The following is a 22,161-nucleotide window of genomic DNA, read 5'->3' as shown; positions in this document are numbered from 1 at the left end:
GTCTTAACTATTTTGGTTTATAACCTAAAAGTTAAATTTTATTTTTACTCATTTTATATTCAACTAGTAGTTAAATTCATTGTATCACCTCTGTAATATCTTAACTATTCCCCACCCCTGACAGTCTCTCTACTCATCCAGACAGTATACTACTTCAGGCCTACATTAGTTTTCAACTATACTATTTTGTAATAGCTTCATGACCAATCTGACAGTCTCTTATCCATTCTTTCTCTTAGCCCATTCTTCATATTACTACACACATAATCTTAATTATTTTCTTTAATCATGTTATCTGTATTTTCAAAAAAAAAAACCTTAGTAGTAGCTCTACCAGAGACAGTAAAAAAAATTCCTTTAGTAATGGTCTTATTAAAGAAAATAAAAAATTTCAAATCTGAAACCAACTACCTTGTCCAACATTAGTTTACATTGCTCTTTGCCTATGCCCCAGCCTGAAGTAGTTCATTCCCATTCCTTCAAGTGCAAAAAAATTATACTTCTTATATAAAATATCTCCTGATTCCTCCTTCATTGTCCACTGCAAAATCATCATTCCTATTTCATAGTCCTAGTTTTATTGTGAATAATAAAAATATCTCAGTCCTATAGAAACTTTAATATTTATAAAGAAATTTTCATGTAAGATTCCCCCCAAAAATAGATAGGATAAGCATTATTAGCACTATTAAAAAAATGAGGAATTTGAGGTTCAGAGTGATAATATGACTTGCTCAAGGTGATACAGCTATCATTTTTCATTAAAAAGAACTTGAACTCAGGACTCCTAATTTCAAGATCAATAATTTTTCCTAGACCCTATCTCCCAAAACACCCTATCTGTTGTAAGGATCAAATGAGATGATATTTGCAAAATGGTTAGCATATAGTAGGTATTTTCTTCTGTTGACACCTCACTGTTTCTATGAACTCCATGAATAACAAAAAATATTATGCAATTCTTGTTTAGGGCGTATTATATGGCTTATATATAATGTAAAAAATTATGTTTTAAAAGAGTGTAAGAGTATGAAGACATTAACACCTCTTTAATTTATTCCTGGCAGTGACTTATTTTTATATACTTAATTCTTTTTTTAGACTGTAATTTGTAGTATGAGTCAGAATGTAGCCAATAAACCTACAGGAGACTGAAACTTTTATGATTTTCTCTTTATTGCAGAAAAGATATTATTGAGATGGCAATTCACCTGAATCTAGCATCCTGCACTATATCACTAATATTCTTTACTTCAGCCTAAGCAGAAAGAATGCTGGCATTCATCCTCTAAACAAAACTAGGAGAGCAGTAAGTAGTAGAAGGAGTAAGCTGGGAAGTTGTTAAGTGCATTCTGCAGAGTGTGTCCCCGCTACTTTATTGGAATATTTGAAGTCCAAGAGGAGGAGTGTATTCAAAGTCAACTATAGCATGATTTTAAAATCATCTATTATTTTGGATTACTTATTATTTCATGTTTTTTTTAATTTTCAAAACTGTTTTCCATTTATACAAATAGGTAGGAGCCAACTGCAAATACATATTTGTAACACCATTTTTCAATGTAACATTTTAAAATCTGGAATTTGTTTATGATAACTTACCTTTTGACTTTGTGTGATTTGTTTTTTGAGCATTTAACATAGCAAGTTTCTTTTGAGATTCTGATATTTCCATTCCTGTATTGAAAAGGGAAAAGAAAGAGAAAAAATGTATATGTATGTGAGAGAAATTGGTAATGAGAGAGAGAGAGAGAGAGAGAGAGAGAGAGAGAGAGAGAGAGAGAGAGAGAGAGAAAGGAGAATATTTTTTAACATACATGCAGAATCAACACATCTGTACAAGGATTATTTCATTTGTTCATCTATTCATCTAGCCATCCACCCATCTACCCACCCACTGATTCCTACATTTCTTCATATCTGAAATGAACTTCCTCTTCATCTTGTTCTATCAGAATCTTTTCCTTCAGTGCTGCATTCAAGTGCCTCCCCTCCATTAAGCCTTTCTAATTCATCCTATGAATTAGTGATTTCTGATTTCTCATATACTCTGGGAGAATTTTGTGTGAATCTCTTTTGCTCCTTTTATTTTCTACCTAATTTATTATTTTTTTAATTTAATTTATTTTTCCCAATTATACCCAAAGATAGTTTTCAACATTCACTTTTGTAACACTTTGAGTTTCAAATTTTTTTCCCTTCCTCCTTCCCAAGATAGAAAGCAATTTAATATAGATTATATGTGTACAATCATTTAAAACATTTCCATATTAGTCATGATGTGAAAGATCAAAAGAAAAAGGAAAAAACTGAGGAAGAAAAAACAAACCAAAAAAAAAAAAAAAGGTGGAAATAGTATGCTTCAATCTCCACAGTTTTTTTTTTCTGGATGCAGATGGCATTTTCCATCTTGAATCAAGGTATTGCTTAGAAAAGCTAAGTCTGTTACTGCTGATCATCATACAATCTTGCTTTTACTGTGTACAACGTTATTCTGGTTCTGCTCACTTCACTCACATCATCAGTTCTTGTAAGTCTTTCTACCGATTTATTATTCTTAAATGGGTTCATGTTGTATCCTCTTATTAGAACATGAGCTATTTGTTGGCAATATGCTTCAGTTTTGTCTGTATATCCTCAGAGTTTCACCCCATGCTTGGTACACAGAGACTTAATAAATATTTGACAAGTTGAATTTATTTCACTCTAATGAGGAAGGCCCCGATTAGCAGATTATGTCAATTACATAGAATTAGACTTGTTCTATACCCATGGGGTCTTGGCTCCCACTCAAGAATCTGTGATTTAATTTTGGGGGGGATCTTAACCTACATCAAATCCAGATCTCAAAGGCTGTGGGGGTACTGCCATAAAAAAAAACCCAACAACATTCTGACACAGCAGCTTCAGCCTAAAGTCAAGTACCTGATATAGCAGACACTGGGAAAATTGGAAGGCTAAAGAAAGACAAATGGTGATGATATGCTGAAAAGTAACTGGGGAACAGTGAAGGAAGGAACATTACATTAAGTGTAATATATAATGCATGGAGTCTAATCTTCATGAATGAAAGAGATGGGATAATGCACAGGTAGTTTTTGTCTGGTCTAAAATTGCACAGGCAGCAAACAAAACTTTAAAGAGCTTTGTGAAAATATCATTTAAAGGGAAATCATCCAACATAAGCTGGTACAGACCATATTTATAATTTGTCTCTTTCAGAATGATAATAATAATAATTCATCTTTATCTAGTAGTTTATGGTTTACAAAGCACTTTCCATTACAGTCACACTTGGAGGAAGAGAGGTCATATTTTACAAAGAGGGAACAAAAACTGAGTTCTAAATAATTTTCCTAGGGTCACCCAGTTATGAAGTGTCAGTACTGTTTTTTTTTTAAGTAGTAAACTTTTGAGAGTTTGAAGGTTTTTTCATTTCAAATTTGTGATTTTACCAATATAGCAAATTTCCACTAAAGAAATTCCAGCTAAAATCTCTCCTATAGGAAGCTTTCTCCAAGACCCCTTTTAATTTATATTAATTATCTCCTATTTATCCTGTATGTAGGTTGCTTTGCATATATTTGTGTGCATGTTGTCTCCCTCATCAGATTGTAATCTCGAGTTTAATGTGTTTATACTAGAAAAATAAGCAGGCATACTGACACTTAATAGGTGTACCACTCTGTAAAAAAGATTTGGTACATTTGGAAATACTTGTCCCTAGGAGGACAGATCCCTGAGAGACAGGATCAAGCTTCCTCTGTCTTGCTTATTCAGATACTAAATTTCCTTAGGTGACTTTTTTTTTTAATGCAATGGGTAAGATATAGTGAGTGCCCCTAGATTAATTGGAGGAGTTATCCATAAAGACATCAATCCTTTAGAGGAAGATGAAACTAGATTATTATAGTACATAGAGATTAATAGTGATTGGTGAACTATACAAACTCTCAGATTTGCCTCTTTTTGTATCCTCCAGCTTCACACAGTGTCTGGCGCATACCAGATGATTGATTGAATTTTCTTTAACCACAGTAGATTGACAAATGCTCTCCTATACAGTCTTTGAAACTTTTAGAGGCTGGGGAGTAGATGGTAGTGAGGAGACCGGGGCTTAAGTGACTTGTCTAGGGTCAGAAAGCCTATATGTCTACATTAGGGACAGCACCTGAATTTACATCTTCATGACTTTGATCAATGCCAGATCTCTATTTACTTTGCTTGACTGCCTTTCAGCAGCAGTTTTTCAATGAGACTGCTTGAGATTTATAGGGGTATAATGTATAGGATGGGAAAATAAGGTTAAGAGAGAACAAAGTGGAAAGTTCTTTAAATCTCAGAACAGAAAAACTTGTATGAACTGATGCAGAACGAAATGAGCAGAACTTAGACAACAATTTAAACAATAACAAAAATGTATACAACAACAGCAACAAAACTTTGACAAAATTAAAAATTCTTTTTATCTTGATAACCAACCATTATTCCAGAGGGCTGACAATGAAATGCACCACTCAGTTACTGAAAGGGAAGTGATGAACCTAAGGTACAGAATGAGATGCACATTTTTGGTTATGGTCAATTGTGAGAATTTATTTTTTCTGACTATGAAACTGTATTATGAGATTCTTTCTTCCTTTTTTTTCTTTCTCTCTTTTTCCTTCCTTCCTTCCTTCCTTCCTTCCTTCCTTCCTTCCTTCCTTCCTTCCTTCCTTCCTTCTTTGTTTCTTTAGCTGTGGAGAATATAAAGGAAAGGGACACTAGTGATAGATTAGTCAGAAAAAAAAAGAAAATGAAAGAGGGTCACTGAAGCATGTTTTAAAATAAGCACAGAAGAAGAGGCAGGCCAGAAAGAAAGGAAGTAGGACAGTTTCAATAATTATGTACCAAATATATACCTTTGAGGAAAAACCAACTAAACATAATAGATTACATATACAATAATCGTTTTTTCCTTCTGTTTTATATGTAGAAATGCTCATTTTATTTATTATTTGTTAAGTTTGGCATAAAAACAAATTATACTTGCAGAAGGAAACATACCAATAAAGATGAAAAATCTGAAAGGACTACTTAGCTCTTTGCTACTCACCCATTTCTTTGTCTTCCTTCACACGTCTCCTTTCATCAGCACAGGCTTGCAACCACCTGACTTTATCCTCTTGCTTTTTGGCACAAAACAAATACACCTCTTCTGTCGATTTATTGATGATCTTGAAAGCATTCTTTACATTGATATTATAGTCCTTGTCCCGCCCATCCTCGATATCCATCAGTTCCATTTCATCCATGTCAATTCGTCCTTTGTAGTACAACATGTCACGTCTGAGCAAGTCCTTTTTGCAGAACACAAGCTGATGGTCAAAAAGGAAGAAAGTTCTCTGCTGGCTCTTTCCTTGCTTTGTGATTCTGCTCAGTTCTCCTGAATGGATCAGTTCTGAACTGCGGTCTAAAATATTGAGCCCCTAAAGTGAAGGCAAAAAGTTTTATGTGTTTATACTGGACAAATAAACAAGCGTACTGACACTTAATAGATATACCACTCTGTAGGAAAGATTTGGTACATATGGAAATACTTGTCCCTAGGAGGACATATCCCTGAGAAACAAGATCAAGCATCCTCTGTCTTATTTGTTCAGATATTAAATTTCCTTAGGTATCTTATTTTTTTTAATGCAATGGTAAAATATGGTGATTTTTTAATGCAATGGTAAAATATCTAGATTAATTGGAGGAGTTATCCATTAAGACATCAATCCTTTAGATGAAGATGAAACTAGATTATTATAGTGCATAGAGATTAATAATGATTGGTGAACTATACAACCTCTCAAGAACATTAGGGGAGTCTGGAGGCCATTTAAAACTATCTATCTATCTATCTATCTATCTACCTACCTACCTACCTATTTCTTTCTTTTGTTCATCTGTTCATATATTTATTATTCATTTATTCATGTGTTTATATATATGTGTATGTTTACACACATACATACACACATACATGTATCTATGACGGCTTCTGTCTATCTTGCCTATACTGGAAGGGCAACAGTCACTCATTGGCCTGAACTCACCATTGATCGTAGCAATGGATTCTGAAATACTTCATTTCTGACAGAGATCAGTTACTTGTTTCAGGTTGTCTGGTGGCCCCTGCTCCCAAGAGTTCATCGATTCATTATCAGATTTAGTATAGCCACCTGATTGACTTTTGCTCACTATAGCTCAAAATTCCAGATTTCATTCAGTTCTCCAGCCTCACTAGCAGGGATTACAGAGGAGTGCTCCCATACCAGATAGGACTTGTGAATTCCATGGGGCAAAAGCACCATGATTTTAGAAAAAAATAGTTTTTCTATGGGATGATTCTCTGAGGAGAGAGAAGGCTATGAGAGAAACTAAGGGATGTAAAAAGATATCAATATTTTTTTTAAAAAAGAAAGAAAACCTAGATTTTTCTAAGCCAGATAAACATAAGGTTGTTATTGTTTGTCCTTCATTCTCAAAAAGGGCCATGACATCAGGGAGGTGATGCCATGACATGCAAGTGAATTGGACTTAAGTGAGGGAGGCTGTGCAAGGTCATCTGCCTCACTTAAACATAAGTTCATAAAATTGAATTTTTTTAAAAAACCCTCAGTCTTAGGAACTGAAGACCATAACAATTGATATTGAATCTAACAGCGAGGGCTAACAATGTATCACTCGGTGTCAAAGTCAAAATATTTCATCAGTGTTATGTATTCTCCCACCCTCAGGGTAGGATATACTCAAGGTATGAATACCTTGAAAGTTCAGGTTGTCGGTTTTTTGTCTTTGCAACTACTACTATTAGAGTAGATGAGTAACCTGAGCTAGTTTTTCTTAAAGCCTAGACTGATTGTTCCTTAAAAGTTACTGAAAGCATCCTAGAGATTTAATTGGTCTAGACGACTAAGATTTGAATCACTGAAGTGGCTTCTTGGTGGCCTGAGTACAAAAGCCAGTATGAGATGGCTCAGGAGCTTTTCTCTAGTCACTGATCTGCCCCTATGGCAAATGCATAGGTAGGGAAATTGTGCTTCTTGAATCAACCCTGTATTTTTAGGGAATGTCCTTTCCTTGCCATTGTTAATTTATTTTCCTTTTGCTATATGTTAGACATTCTAAAAGTGCCTCGTTATACTTCAATCCCAAATCTAAACTACTGCATCCTGAATCAGAAGTGTCCTACAGTATTTTCCCTAGTACCTAGAATAGCTATATAATAGTTTTAATAAATATTTAAGTTGATTTCAACTAAAAATAATGAATGAAAAATTATTTCAGCTCATCATAAAGAATACTCAACTTTCTAAAAAAAAAAGAAATTTAAAAGTTGATTTATTAGATAGTGGGGCCCTTCAACTAGAGTTTAAAATCTGGCTGGTGATAATATGGAAAAGTGATGTCAAAACCAAATAGAAACAGGAGCCATTAAATGGTATGTGAGGATTTCTCCATGTCACATATAAATTTAGAAAAACACATATTAATAATGTCATTGTTTTAATGTATTTTTATTAACTTTGTTAAATATCTCCTAATTATATTATAATCTCATTCAGGACCCATGTGGGAGTGTTGTGTGCTGCATTTTGGCCTATGTGTGTTTGACACTTCTGTTGTAGAGGATACTTATGTAATAGATACAGAGTTTGACATGATGAATAATGGTACAGTGGAAATACGTTGTCAGGAGAGATTTGGTTCAAACTTCAACTAAAATAATTAAGTATACAATTCTGAACAAATCATCTAACTTCTCTGAGCCCAAATTACTCCATCTGTAAAATAGGAATATCTACCTCACAGGTTTGATGTGATAACATTGTTTGGTAAACCTTCAAGTTCTGTGATTTTAGTGGCTGTTGTTATTGAGATCCATCCAAATCTGAAATTTTGCGATTTTGAATTTTTCTCAGATTCTTTATTTGTATAATGATGGTGATATTGGGGGAAGGAGGTGTCATGTAGAGAATTACTAAAGTCCCTTCTAATTTAGTATTTTTAAATTTGAATAATTTGAAGTTTCCATGCACCAGGTTGTATTAGAAAGAGTATTCTACCAATTCAATAAATACTCATTATGTTGCCCATACATTTAAGTCACTATTCTTGATGTCATGATGTTATGCCACAGTTCTCTCTTATTGTCCTGACTCAGTTTCCCCAATTATTCTGACTCAGTTTCCCTAATTGTTCTGCCTCGGTTTATAATTGTTCTGCTCAATCCTGCAAAGCCATCCCTCCCTCTTAATCAGAATATTTGATAAGAATAAAAGATCTTATATTTTAGAATATCAGAATGCCTCTCCCCATCCTAAGCTATCAGAATATCAGATACCATCTTATCAAGATGCCTCTCCCCATGTCCGGGGTGCTCCTCCTATTATGTCATCACCCTCTCTGGTGACTCACCCCACCCTGTCAGAGTCCCCACTCTCAGCACCCTGACTCTGCCCTGGCCTCAGTCTACCCCACGAGTCTGAGCCAATATATATACATCATTGAGAACTCTGATTGTTTGCTGGATTCTTGGAGACAATAGTCTCACTAAGCCCTGGGACCAAACCATGGATCCATTTGGTCCCAGTAAATCTCTCCTTTTTAAGTAAATTATTAAATACTCTTTAATCTCTAGCTTGCTTCAGTTTCTCCAACACTACAATGAATACAAATAGAACAGAATTTTGCTAGCTAAGAGTTTACAATACAGTCAGGAGTACAATATGGACATATAAATAACTACAGTGCAAAGTACTGTAGGAGTTACAGAGGAGGGAAAAATTACAACCATTAGGTATGGGGAATACAGAAAAAGCCTTTATGAAAAAGATAGTATTATTCAAGAGATGCATAAAGAACAGGCGGGAACAGCAATATGTGATGAAGGCATTTCAGGCAACATGAATAAATATGGGAAAACATGGTATATTTAAGGGACAGTGAGAAATCTATTTTGGGAAGGGAATAGAATGAATAGGGAGAGACAAGACTAGAAAGAGAGGTTGGGACAACATTGTTAAAAATATGACCTTGTAGAATCTGGTTTGTATTTGGTACATATGAGGAGCAGAAAGTTGTACAAAGGAGTGATATGGCTAGAAGGGTGCATTAGGAAGACTATTCTGGCAAGCAATTCTTTGCCAAAAAAATATCCATTTTTTAAACTACATTATTCTTCTGGTGATGCTTTTTGGCTATAAGTAATGTTAGATCATAATTTCCAAGGGGTTAACGCTGAAGGATAATGGAAGGTGGGTGGTAGGCCTAAATAGTTTATTTATAAACAATGAGTTGCATAGGAGAAGGGATATAAAGGATGTTATTAAAGCAATGTATGACTGGGGGGAAATGGGTTAGTGAGATAATAAGAATGTTCACTACTGACATTCATATAATCCAAAGATCTAGAGAAAGATTCTAATGTGTTGGGAAGACTGCCAGTGGCAATTAGAGAAGAACATGGCTGGGAGCTGCAAAAACTAGCCAGGGACAGAGAGGTTGCAGTCTATAATGGAGGGCATACCCACAATGATGAGATCCGAGATCCACTGAAGTAATGGAAAGAAACTGGCAGATATGTGCAAGATGAAGTAGTGTGGGATAAAGTCTGGAAGCAGGGAGATACTATTCAGCAAACTATTAACCCAGGCAAGTCAATGAAAGTCCTGAAATAGAGTGATGGCTGTGTGACCTGAATGCAAGTGATGCTCTGAAGGTAACCTGGAAACCGATTTGATTTAGAGAAAGTGGAGAAAAAGGAAGGAATGAAACCCACATGATGAGTGCCTGAGAGAGGTACCAGTAATAGAACCTCCTTTAGGCAAAAGACTAAACTATCAATGACCCCCAGACTCTGTTAGCTAGGTTGGAAAAGCCCATTTCCATTACAGGAATGAAAGGCCAATCAAAAACTCATTCTTGCCCATCTAAGCCACAGAATTCCCAAGCCAGACAAAACATGTTTAGTCTAAAAACAATTCTGGGGGTCTCAAATTGATCTGCCCTCAAGCAACATTTCTGCACTTCCAAAGTTCTGTCTGCAAGTTTAGACTGTGGTTTTCATTGAATAAATGATTAAGATGAGCAGAGGGACAAAGTTAATGCAAATAAAGCAACCAACTTTTACAACTCAATAAAAGGCTATTAAATATTTATACCATAAAAGATCAAAAATTAACAATAAATCACAGAATATAAAGTATGTCACCAGAAAAATAGACAGAGGAAGAGGACATGGGCAAATGGTAGCACTTACCTCCCAGCCCACAATGGATACTTGCCAGCGTGCTATCTTGTCTATACTTTCTAACTTGCGTTTACGCTCATTGATTAAGCACGCTACATTCTTCATGGTCTCATACGCTGCCTTTATATTGTTGTAATCACTGAAAAAAGGGAGGCGGATTTTAATAACAATATTATGCCAAGAAAAAAAAAACAACAGCTGCTAAGATAATCACCTAAGTTACCAAAGCTTAGTCACAGAAAGACTTTGGACCAAATGGCAAGTAAACCGTTACTGGGATTTTTTGTTTTGTTTTGTTTTGTGGTCAATCCTGAATAGACTATAGTCTGCAGACATTAAGTGAGCTGATTGGGAGACTGTAATTCAAAATCCTCACCCACAGAATGTATTCATTCATTAGCCAGAAAGCCACATGAATGAAAGTGAATTATACCCAGTAATAAGCTTTTTCACAAGCATGCATTTTTCTCCTCAAGAAAGAAAATCTGTTTTGTTTTGTTTTGTTTTTTTTGTTCTTCAATTCTGTTCTATTATGCAAAATACTTTCAAAATCTTCAATTCTTTAGGGGCAAAAATCCAACACTCAGCATCAGCAAGTAACTGATAAACTGATGAACAAGAATGAGATTGCTTTCTGCAATTTGGCACAGACATGCAAATGTTCATTTGACTCTATCTGTAAGCCTTAATTTACAGTGTCTCCTGTGCATTCTGGTCAAATGAAACTTAACTGGCTTCTCCCCAACCCGTTTCCAGTTTTTCTTGATACAATGGTGGAATAGAAAAGGCAATAATCTTGGAATCATAAGATATGAGCTTCAGTCCTGATCTTTACATTTGCTATATGGGTAACTCAGTTTTCTTATCTTCAATATGGGGATAACAACACTTATATAACCCATTTCACAGACCTGTGAGGAAAAAACATTTTGTATTATTTAAAACACTACATACATGAAAGTTAGTATCATTTTTCATTTGTACCACTTTATGAACAGCACAGGTTTTAGAAAAATGGACAATGGAATTCTAATCTGTATCCTCATTGTGCAATGGATTGAGATGGTTCATATTTTCAAATATTCTCTAATATTTTCAGATTGTACAAACACAGCTTTTAGATTCTTTCTAGGGACTAGAAGCCTTGGGGAAGTTGGATGGGAGAGGAAGAGGGGGAGCTAGATAGCCAATTCTATTGTCTATTTACAAACACAATAAACAGAACAGCTCTTGGGAAATCCCAAGCAATTTCCCACACAAAATAGGCACTGCAGTCAAGATAACTGGTTTTTGAGTGAAATCAGCACAAATACAGAAACAAACTTAGAGACCAAGACCAGAGAAGCAAGAAATTAAAAACAAAAAAGACAAAAGGAAGATACAGAAATTATCACAGCAATGACCAAAAAGGAGTTTTGTTTTTTTTCCTATAGTAATGAGGAAAAAAATGTAGAGGATTCATGTCTCGTGTCTAAGATCAGAAAAGTATCATATTTCAATTTTTTTTATTTTTATAATACTGACAGATAAACTTCCTAATCTGTTATTTGGTTATTTGGTACAGTAGAAACCACTCTAGGAGAGGAAACTTCATTTTTTTTTCCAAATAGGATTTTAAAATTTAGACAATATTATATAATACTAAATGATTCAGAAACAAGAATTTAAAATGCTTTCCTTCCTTCCTTCCTTCCTTCCTTCCTTCCTTTCTTTCTTTCTTCCTTCCTTCCTTCCTTTCTCCTCTCTCTCTCTCCCTCCTCCCTTCCTTCTTCCTCCCTCCCTCTCTTCCTTTGCTCACTTTTGGTAATAGATATCCCAGAATATCCCCCCTAATATCATTTTAGAAGCAGATATTCCAGAATATCAACTTATTATATCCTTCTAGGCGTTTTTTCTATAGTTTCCTTTTACTTTGCCATTCTGGAGAAGTTTCAATAATGAAAATTTGGCTAAACAGGAGGAACTTTCCTATAAACCCCTCAACTGTATTTTTCATTTGATAATTTGTTATTTTTCCAATGAATTATCTTTTTCCATAAGGAAAAAAATAAATGTGACATGACATGACAAGATTTTAAAATCAAACAATTCTGAAAGATTCAATATCAATCTTGATTCTAGAGGATCAGTGACAGAATCCTGGAGATACAAATTTTTAGACAGAGTCAATAGAGGAATTTGTTTTTTTTTTTTTTTACTCTGAATCTTTGCCACAATAGTTTTGTTTTTATTTTTTTACCCCATTGGAGGGAAAGAGGTAAGAGGGAGAAAACCCCGACTTTTTTGTTGTTGTTCAGTGAAAATCAATTAAATTATTTTTTTTAAGTATTGGTAGAACTCTTTCTCTTGCTATAAGCAAACTACTTCCCTTATTCCATGTTCTTTAAGTCATTTTTACATAAACTCTCACTTGATTACTGCTCTCCTTCAACTCAAAATTAATTTCAAGAAGGAGAGTATGGTAAGAGAGAAGATAAAAGAATCAGTCCCTTCTTTTGTATCTGGCAAAGCTATCCACTGAGAATAGTTAATTTGATTATTTTGATGGAGATAGTCCTTCAGAACTAAAGCTATTATGCTTTTGTGAGTAAGCATCCTATAGATACAATCCTTTCCCTCCCCACTCTTCTTACCACAGCCATAGAGGTTACACTATCAATGCCTAGTTATATTTGTTGGCTAAAGCACAAGGATTGGGAGGTCAAAGATAAGCGTTTGATTATTCCTTTCCTCCAATAAAAATTGTGCTTTCTGTGCTCTCTGTGATCTCAGAAACGTGTGCTTGGCTTGCTAGGAGAACCAAGGGAGAACTTGTATATGATTCAATAAAATTAACCCATTATTATTACTTAAAGGGAAAGCAACATTCTTGTCCCAATGTAGTGAAATGTCCTCCACTGGTGTGGCATGCTTTTTATAATTTGTGTGCTTTTTATGTCTGTGATTTCTGTTTTAAAGGGCTTTAAAGGGTAAAACATGAAAAGGTTTTGCTGTTATTAATTAACAAGACATATCTCTTTAGCTCCAAAAGGACAATGAAAACTCCAAGGACTTAAGGGAGGGAGCCAGAAATAGAAAAATAAATTTTTGAGAGAGAGAAAAACAGACAGATAGAGAGACAGACAGACAGAGAAAGAGAGAGACAGAAAGAGAGAGAGAGACAGAGAGACAAAGAGAGAGAAAGAGAGAGAGAGAGAGAGAGAGAGAGAGAAAGAGAGAGAATTCGTTCAGTTTAGTAGAAACTGAGCATCAGAAAATATGAACTTCTTAAACAGTCTGGAAAGCTCAATCAGTAATAACCTGGAGTGAGAATAAAATTGAGAACCAGAAAGTCTAGAAAACTCTCAAAGCAGACTAGTTCTAGAAAGATGCTTTTCAGGAAGATTGTCATAATCGTTTTGAACTAGGGAGGAAAGACAGATAAAGGTATCTAAATCTCAGAAAGAAATGCTCTCTTAGACTCTGTACCTACTCCTTATATCTTAATTACTTACCTACAGGTAGTTTATACCTTCATAATAGCTCAATATTTATAAGTAAGATTTATTGCAGTTAACATTGGTATAAACAAACATAGTAAGATATTGTAAAGATTGGTGGGGCTGTGGGAAAATAGACTATTAGATATTTGTTTAGACTACAGGCTAATAAAAATCTTTTGCAGTGTAATCTGGCAATAAACAATGAGTCATACTCATACCCTCTGACCCAATAATCCTTTTGCTGGGACTGTATCCTAAAAATATCATTTGAAGGGTGTTGGGGGGAAGATACCCTCTTGGTAGAATGATGAACTGGCACAACCATTGGAAAAAAATGTATTTGTAATTCTGAAGAAAAGTGATTTTTCTCTTTGGCCTAATACTCCCACTATTGAGCATGTACTCAAGAACATAAAAATACTGGCAATAACATTTTTGTAGTTAAAAAACTATTGAAAACAAAGGGGATTTAAGAATGGCTGAGTGAATTTTGATATATAAATGTAATCAAATATTATTGTATTACAAGAAACAAGAAATATGAACAAATGAAATTGGAAAGACTTATGTGAACTGATATAAAGAAAGGTGAATTAGGAGAACAATATACACAATGGTTAAATAATGTGGATGAAAATTACACAGCTAAAGTTATATTAAATGCAATGAACTGAAATACAATAGAAATACAATTGTGTTCCTAAAGATAGAAAGTAAAATGCTCTCTTCCAATGAGATGGGGCAGGAGAAGGGGAGAAAGGGAATGGGAGAGAGAATAGGACTATGGGTGTTGAATATATACATCTGATTGCCAAATTGATCATTGAGTAGGGAGAGGGGAGGTAGAAAATATAGAGAAATTACTATAATGTAAAATAATTTATATCTTCAACACATCTCTTTAAGAAGAAAAAAAAGACCTATCTATATAAAATATTCATAACTTTTTTTTTTTTTTTTTGGCTGAGGCGATTGAGGTTAAGTGACTTGCCCAGAGTAACATAGCTAGGAAATGTTAGATGTCTGAGGCCACATTTGAACTCAGGTCCTCCTGACTTCAGGCCTGGTACTCTATCCACTGCACCAACTAGCTGCCCCAATATGTATAACTTTTAAGAGGAAAAACTGTGACAATTGGTGGTCAAAATAGAGTATTATAATGGAGTATTATGGGACCATAAAATGAAGAAAATAAATAATACGAGGAAATATGAGAAAACTTAAAAGTAATATATGATCAGCAGAACCAGAATCATATAATTTATAATTATATTTTTAAAGAAAAAAGATCAATAGATCTTTATAAGTAAAAAATTATTGACTATGTATATTTGTTACAAGAACTTTGTTTTCTTTTCTTTTTTCTCAATGAAGTAGGGGTAGAGGAAAAGAAAATAGATTTCTCTTCATTAAAAAAAATTGAGGTGGGAAGGGGTACTCAGATGTGAAATATTGCATCTCCTTTCAGATGAGGTTACTGTATTATTCATTTTACTTAAATTTTTTACGTTATTTCAAGAGACTTCACAAAAAATAAGAATAATCTATAAATGTTAGTAATAGAAAACCAAAATACACCAATAGAAATTGCCAAAAAAAGATGAGTGCTCAAAAAAGTACAAACATATTATTTATTAGGTATGGACACAGAGCAAAAGTATTATTTTTGTTTTTGTTGTGATAATCTTTTTTTTTTTTTAATATTGTTGGGGGCAGCTAGATGGTGCAGTACCAGCCCTGAAGTCAGGAAGACCTGAGTTCAAATATGGCCTCAGACTTAACTTAACTCTTCCTAGCTGTGTGACTCTAGGGAAGTCACTTGACCCCAGTTGCCTCAGCAAAAACAAATAAATAAATAAAAATAAATAAATACTGCTTTAAATGTTAAAAGTTTTAGTTGGAGAGTTAATTTTTATTTGGTTTATTTGTTTCTTAATATTGTTGGCAATAATATTTATTAACAATAAATGAAAATTTAAAACCTTTGAGTATTAATCTAGGAGTGGATTGTTATATTCAGGGGATAAGGAACAGGGGCCAAGAGATGAAGGAGATCAGAATGTTCATTTATTTTACTCTATCTTTTCATATCTCCTGGAAGGGGGAATCATATCTCCTTTCTTAGCCCTCACAATGTTTTACAACTCTAATTACAAGGACTTTCAAAGTACTTCTTGCAATTTAAGTTCTTTTCTTCATGTTCTACATATTTCCTATAAATAACAGTGATCTTCAAATGATTGTATGAACATTTTTTGTTAACCTTGGATTTGGACAGAAATCCAAAAAAACTCTGGAAGCAGCCAATTGGTGCATTGGATAGTGTCAGACCTGGAATCAGGAAGACTCCTCTTCCTAAATTGAAATCAAGTCTCTGATAAGTCACAAGTCTGTGTGATTCTGGACAAGTCACTTCACCCAGTTTGCTTTATTTTCTTCATCTATAAAATGAGCTGGAGAAGGAAATGGTGAACCACTCCAGTATCTTTGCCAAAGAAACTCCAAATGGGATCATAAAGTGTCAGCTATGATTGAAAAATGACGTGACAAACCAATAAAATCTAAAAGTGCTTAAAATAGTTAAACAATAATAGCTAATATTTATATAGTGCTTTTTAAGGTTGCAAAGCACTTTTTTGATCCTCCTAACAATGCTGAAAAGCAGATACTATTATGATCTAAGTGACTTGCCTAGAATCACACAACTCAGTATCTGAGGCTGAATTTGAAGCCAGGTTTTCTTTCCAGATTTCAAGTCCAACATTCTAACAACTCAAACCCCTTGCTGCCTTTAATAAGTGACAAATAAATGATTATTCCTGAAGTAGTTCTCTAGTTTTCCATGTTTGCTCACCTGTGCTCTGGAGTGGTGTACTTTAACAACTCAGCTAGCTGCAGAGGGTATTTGCAAATCTTCTGAACAGGAGTAAGGAGAAACCCATCGATGGCTATGTCAATCATTTGCTGAAGCAGGCGGCAGGCTTCAAAGAAATGTCTATACTTGCCCTGCTTCATCAGGTTAGAAAGCTCCAGGCAGGCCCCAGGATGGTTGTTACAGTACTCAGAATAGATGGCAAAGCCTTCTTGCTGCAAACAAATGGCAGGATTGAATTACAAAGTTGGGGTACTAGGTCGAATAGATAAGGAACAAGGTGACTACATTGATGACTTTAATGGGTGTAATTAATCCTTTAAATAAGATGGCACAGTGGATAAAGTGCTGGGTAGGAAGGCCCATCTTTGGGACACTTACTAGTTGTGTGACCCTGGGTGGATCATTTAACCCTGTTTAACTCAGTTTCCTCATCTGTAAAATGAGCTGGAGAAGGAAATGGCAAATCAGCACAGTATCTTTGCACAGAAAACCCCAAATGGGATCATGAAAATGGGGACACGACTGAAGCAAATGGACAAGAAAGCACAGCTCTTTTATTTGCTACATGTGTGAGATGGGGGCAAGCCAACTTCTCATTTACATTTACTTCTCATAATAGGTTGTTTCCTTTCAACTCCAAATACTAGGATGCTATAAGCTTTTATACTGATAATTCCTATGTCTTCAGTTCTGACAACTCTCCAAAACTGTAGTGGATATGGTGATCTGAATGTAATCCCAATACATAAAACTCAGCATATTTGAAAATAAATACTTTATTTCTCCCTTAAAAATTGATTTCTCTCTTGGCTTCCTGAACTTTGCTAATGGTATTACTGTTCTTCCAGAAAGTTACTTTTAAACTTTGGGGTCATCTCTGAGTTCCTCATCTCTTTCTCTGATAGTCAAAACTTGATCCTTCCTTTGAAATCTTTTGCATCTATTCCTGTTTATTTCTTTTAAAATCATTCTAGTTCAGGACCCTATCTCCTCATGCCTAGACTCTTGGAATTGCCTCCTAAATGGTCACTCTACCTGAAATGTCTCTACATCATTTTATCATGTACAATATTATCGGATTAATTTTCCTAAAATACTGCTATTGATAGATCAGTACCCTATATTCCACAACTTTCAATCATCTACCAGATAAAGTCTAAATCTCCTTAATCTGTCATTGAAGGTCTCCCTAATTTTGCCCCAGGCTGTTTTCCAGTGTTATCTTTCACTACTCCAATACATGAACTTTGCTCCATTCAAACTAGTTTATTCAGTCTCTTGATTTGCCATATGTAGTATGTTTTCTCTCTCACTTGTTTGCCTCTAATTATACTATTCACCTCACCCTGACTATTCCTTCCTTAACCTCATTCACTCCAGCTGCTCAAATCCATTTGTCCTTCTTAAGTCTTATCTCAAAATATTTAGATAACATCTCTATTGAAAAAAAAATGAAAACAAAATATTGAAAAAAAAATTGAAAACACACACACACAAACCCTATAGTACATTTAATCAAAAGACTTGGCTGTCTAATTTGTTAACTATATAATTTTGGGAAAGTCTTCCCACCTATCTGGACATACTGAATATCAAACCATTCCTATATCTTTATCAAGAAAATCCCAAATAGGATCACAAAGAGTCAGACAACACTGAAATTATTAAATAACAAGACCTACCTCTGCAAAAACTTTATGACCATTTCAGCCAGAAGTGAGCTCTTCTCTCTTTAATTAAAGTACTTATTGTTTTATACCAATTGTTTGACATTGTTATATTATTATAATATATTATATGTATATAATTATATTATAATTTTATATTCTAAGGGATCTTTTCATTTATATAGACACTGAGGCTCGCAGTCCTTAAGAACAGGGACCATTCTCTTTCACAGTATCTACCACAGCATATAACACACATTCTCACAATTAATTAACTATTGATTAACTAATTTACAATTAATTCAAGGATAAATGAATTAACTGGTTTAAAGTTGGAATGGGCCATAGAAGTCATCCAGTACAACCTTATCATCTTACTGATGAACAAACTGAGGCCTAAAGATTAAGTGATTTACCCAGGGTCACACGATTAGTTATTGTTTGGGGCAGGAGTTGAATTCATTTTCCTACCCTATTAACCACTCCATGTAGATTTGGGATTACATGGTATTGTGAAAGTTGTCTGATTTAGAATGGCCCAAAGCCAGAAAAAGATCGAAATGTAATTAAGAAATGTTTAACAAAATAAATAAAAATACAATACAACATAGGTAATGTTAATTTGTCACTTTTTAAGTCAATATGTTGCTGGTAGGGATTTGTTATTATTTGAGTTTGATATTACCATTCTAATTCAGTGTCCCTTATTTCAAATGAGCAAACTGAAGTCTGAAAATATTAAGAGGCTCACCTAAGGTCACACAAATAAAAATTCAATGACTATATATTAGCAAGGTACAATCTTTCGAATGGGGGTGGAGAGCAATTATCACATTAATCTTTAGTTAGGGAGGACAGATTATTGTCCATCAAAAGTCTGGGCCAGATAATAAATTACTTAACTATATTAAAAACAGTTTTAGGAAACAGAATTTATAATTCATGTAGAGATAGAGTAAGTATAAGGAAGAATCATACACTCATGAATTAAAAGCAAGCTAGAACTCTAAGATTTTACATGTTTTTTGAAATGAGACAGAAGGGAGAAACCCCAATGCCAAAAATGTAATTATTTATGATTAAATATTGACCTACCACATGCTTCTTCGAGAAAATATCCAGAGATAACCACTCTATGGTTATATTTAACAGAAACTATTCCAAATGTGGCTCTATGATTTCTGAATTCACCAAGGTGGAAAAGTTTTTATTTATTTATTTTTAATGAATTCAAAGTATTTCATCAGATTTTTAAAAAAGTACTTCCTATAATTGTACCCTGTACAAGCTAATCATTGTATTTTTTTTAAATTATAGTTATATTCCATGAAAATATAATCACCTTCATAAATGAAAAAAGACTCTTCTTGGTAGAGTCAAACTTGGAAAATTACTAATCTTATTTTAATTAGGTAAATAACCACATACATGTTGAAGAAAGCAGGATCCTATTTCACTCAAATGAGGCTCTTCTTTATTGTATTGCTTCTCAAGATCTTTCAAGAATTTCCTTTGGAATTTGTAAATCTCTTCAATGTTTCCAAAAATGGTACCCAGTTGTGCAACAGTGAACATTCCTGTATGTTTGCGACACTGCCGAATATAGCCCTAAGGGAAAATAATGTATCTTTGATTAATTTCAAAAGCACTTCCATTTAAGTAACTCTTTTGTATATACCAACCCTTCAAGTCTCTAGGGAAGCCAGGATCTCTTTTCAACGTTTCTATTATAATACCATGTCCTCAAGTAGTAGGGAGCTCTTAAAAATTGTCACAAGTAATTACAGAAATGCAAAAAAAAAAAAAAAAAAAAAAAAAAGGCAAAGAAAATAATTTAAGGACGAGCATAAAAGTTTCATCTCAAATTCCTAAAGCAATTTGCTTGATTTCCAGAAAGGGAACTCACAATTTCTATAGTTATTTTTCTCTGAACTGTTCATCTTATCAGTCTTCTATGTCTAATTCTATTAAATAATACTTGTACAAAATTTGTCAGAATATAAAATGTCTTCCTTTTCTGAAGGGCCAGTTTAATGTTAGTACTCATGACAACCAAAAAGAATGAAGAAACAAGTGTTGATGTTGTCCAATTATTCCATCACTAAATTTAAAATTTATAAACATCATTTGTATTTGTAAACATCAGATATAGATCTTTAAGAATCAGACACGGAAGACTGATAGCCTAAGATAGCCTACGTGTCATATGGTCTATATTTGTCAGGGACAGCATTAGAATCCAAGTTTTCTTGGCTTCTGGTTCAATTCTTAATCCTCTATAGGCAACATTGTTTCTCATATAGTCAATATTTATTTCTAAGTTATATTACTGTATTACTTTATGCATTATTATTGACTGTCAGTTTATAAGGCCTTGTTTTTTTCTGCAATACATATTTTCCCTTCCCAAACACATAATTAAAGTTAAGTTCTTTTGACCATGTGCCAATTATTTATAAAGAAAAGCTGTTCTCATCAGCATGTCAAATATAAGCTAAGTATCATTCTATGCAACAGCTAAATCAGGCTGTAAATGGGCCAACTTGATCATCACAGCCATCTTCCATGGATTAATTGTCTCTGCAAGGTTAATAATGTGGTGGTCTACATCAATAGATAAGGTAGCTGAAATGATCAGATTCAGGTCTATTATATAATCCAGTTATTTTGATTGTATGGACTCAATTTTAAGTGCACCAGGTTTCCAAAAAAATGAAAAATCTGTTCACTGGTTGAAAAAAATATGATAACTAAGTGCATTACATGGAATAGGGTAATATATCAGGGCTCTAAAGAAAGGCTCATTATGTAGTGCTGCAATAAATATCGCTATAAATTATTATTTCCTAGATAATTAGATTTTCTTGTTGATATCCATTTACTTGGAGATAGTCTAATGATTTAGAATCTCATCAATAAATGAAATGACTAGATTCATCAATGGATGGCATCAAAATGGATCTTAGCAAACATTTGACACTTGAAAACAAACTATTTAATTTTTAAGAAAGCATTTACTATTTTTTTTTTAAAAAAAGAATACTGACCATTGTGGAATTCATTCACTCAAGAGGAAGGAGTTTTGGGTTTAATTTGGAATCAAAAAGGCTTGGGTTTCGGACCTCACACTGCCACTTTTTCGCAATAACTATATGTTATATATGATGCCTTGTTTTTTTCTCTGCAATACACATTTCTCACTCCCAAACCCATAATTAAAGAAAATTCTTTGTTCCAAATACTTTGTGTAAAGTAAAATCATGTGACAATCATTTATAAAGAAAAATAGTTTCTGATCAACAGGTCAAATACCAGCTAAGTAACATTCCATGTAGCAGGGAAGTCAGACTGAAGATGGGCCAGCTTGATTGTCTCAGCTGGCAAACAAGCCACTTCATCTCTGGGGATTTAAAACTTCTCTGTAAAATAAAGATTTGGAGTAGCATATATCTAAGATTCCTTTTAGCTTTAAAATGCCATAATCTTATAACACTATGAATAATTTTAGGAGTCCAGTTCTAAGATAAGTCAATGAATAGTGTACTTTAAAAAGGGATGTCTCCAATAAAAGCGATAACTCCTCAAAATAAGAAATCTTATGGCAACACTTGGTCTAATCACCTTAGGTAAAATTGAGTCTGAAAGATTTAATGGGGCCTACTAGTCTACCTCACAGATGTCTTTGAGATGCTTAATGTAGACTCGTTCAGTGTTCATGATCTCTTGTATAACATTGGTTCTCATCTGGTCTTTATTTTCTGAATGTTTCTGGCGGTGCTTCCCAGCATCTTCACCTTGCTCTTCACCTTGAGTACTGCTGGAATTCTCTGAGAGTTCTTCCTGATTGACTCGTAACTG

The 22,161-nt window shown here is 34.1% G+C and overlaps 1 protein-coding gene across 5 annotated transcripts in view; it reads right to left on the bottom strand.

The window, feature by feature from the left end:
• Positions 1-22,161, bottom strand: part of SPATA13 (spermatogenesis associated 13) — a 143,195-nt gene that overhangs the window by 5,086 nt on the left and 115,948 nt on the right. For all 5 annotated transcript variants that reach the window (XM_023499579.2, XM_023499580.2, XM_031960786.1 and 2 more), the window contains 6 exons: positions 21,973-22,158; positions 19,732-19,911; positions 16,616-16,848; positions 10,289-10,418; positions 5,096-5,468; positions 1,603-1,677 (listed from right to left, as the gene is read on the bottom strand). In XM_023499579.2, the coding sequence (XP_023355347.1) occupies positions 1,603-1,677; positions 5,096-5,468; positions 10,289-10,418; positions 16,616-16,848; positions 19,732-19,911; positions 21,973-22,158 (1,177 nt within the window). The remainder of the gene's footprint in view (positions 1-1,602; positions 1,678-5,095; positions 5,469-10,288; positions 10,419-16,615; positions 16,849-19,731; positions 19,912-21,972; positions 22,159-22,161) is intronic.

This window comes from Sarcophilus harrisii, chromosome 3 (genome assembly GCF_902635505.1).
Source record: "Sarcophilus harrisii chromosome 3, mSarHar1.11, whole genome shotgun sequence".
Taxonomy (NCBI): domain Eukaryota; kingdom Metazoa; phylum Chordata; class Mammalia; order Dasyuromorphia; family Dasyuridae; genus Sarcophilus; species Sarcophilus harrisii.
This window is presented reverse-complemented; position numbering and strand designations above follow the sequence as displayed.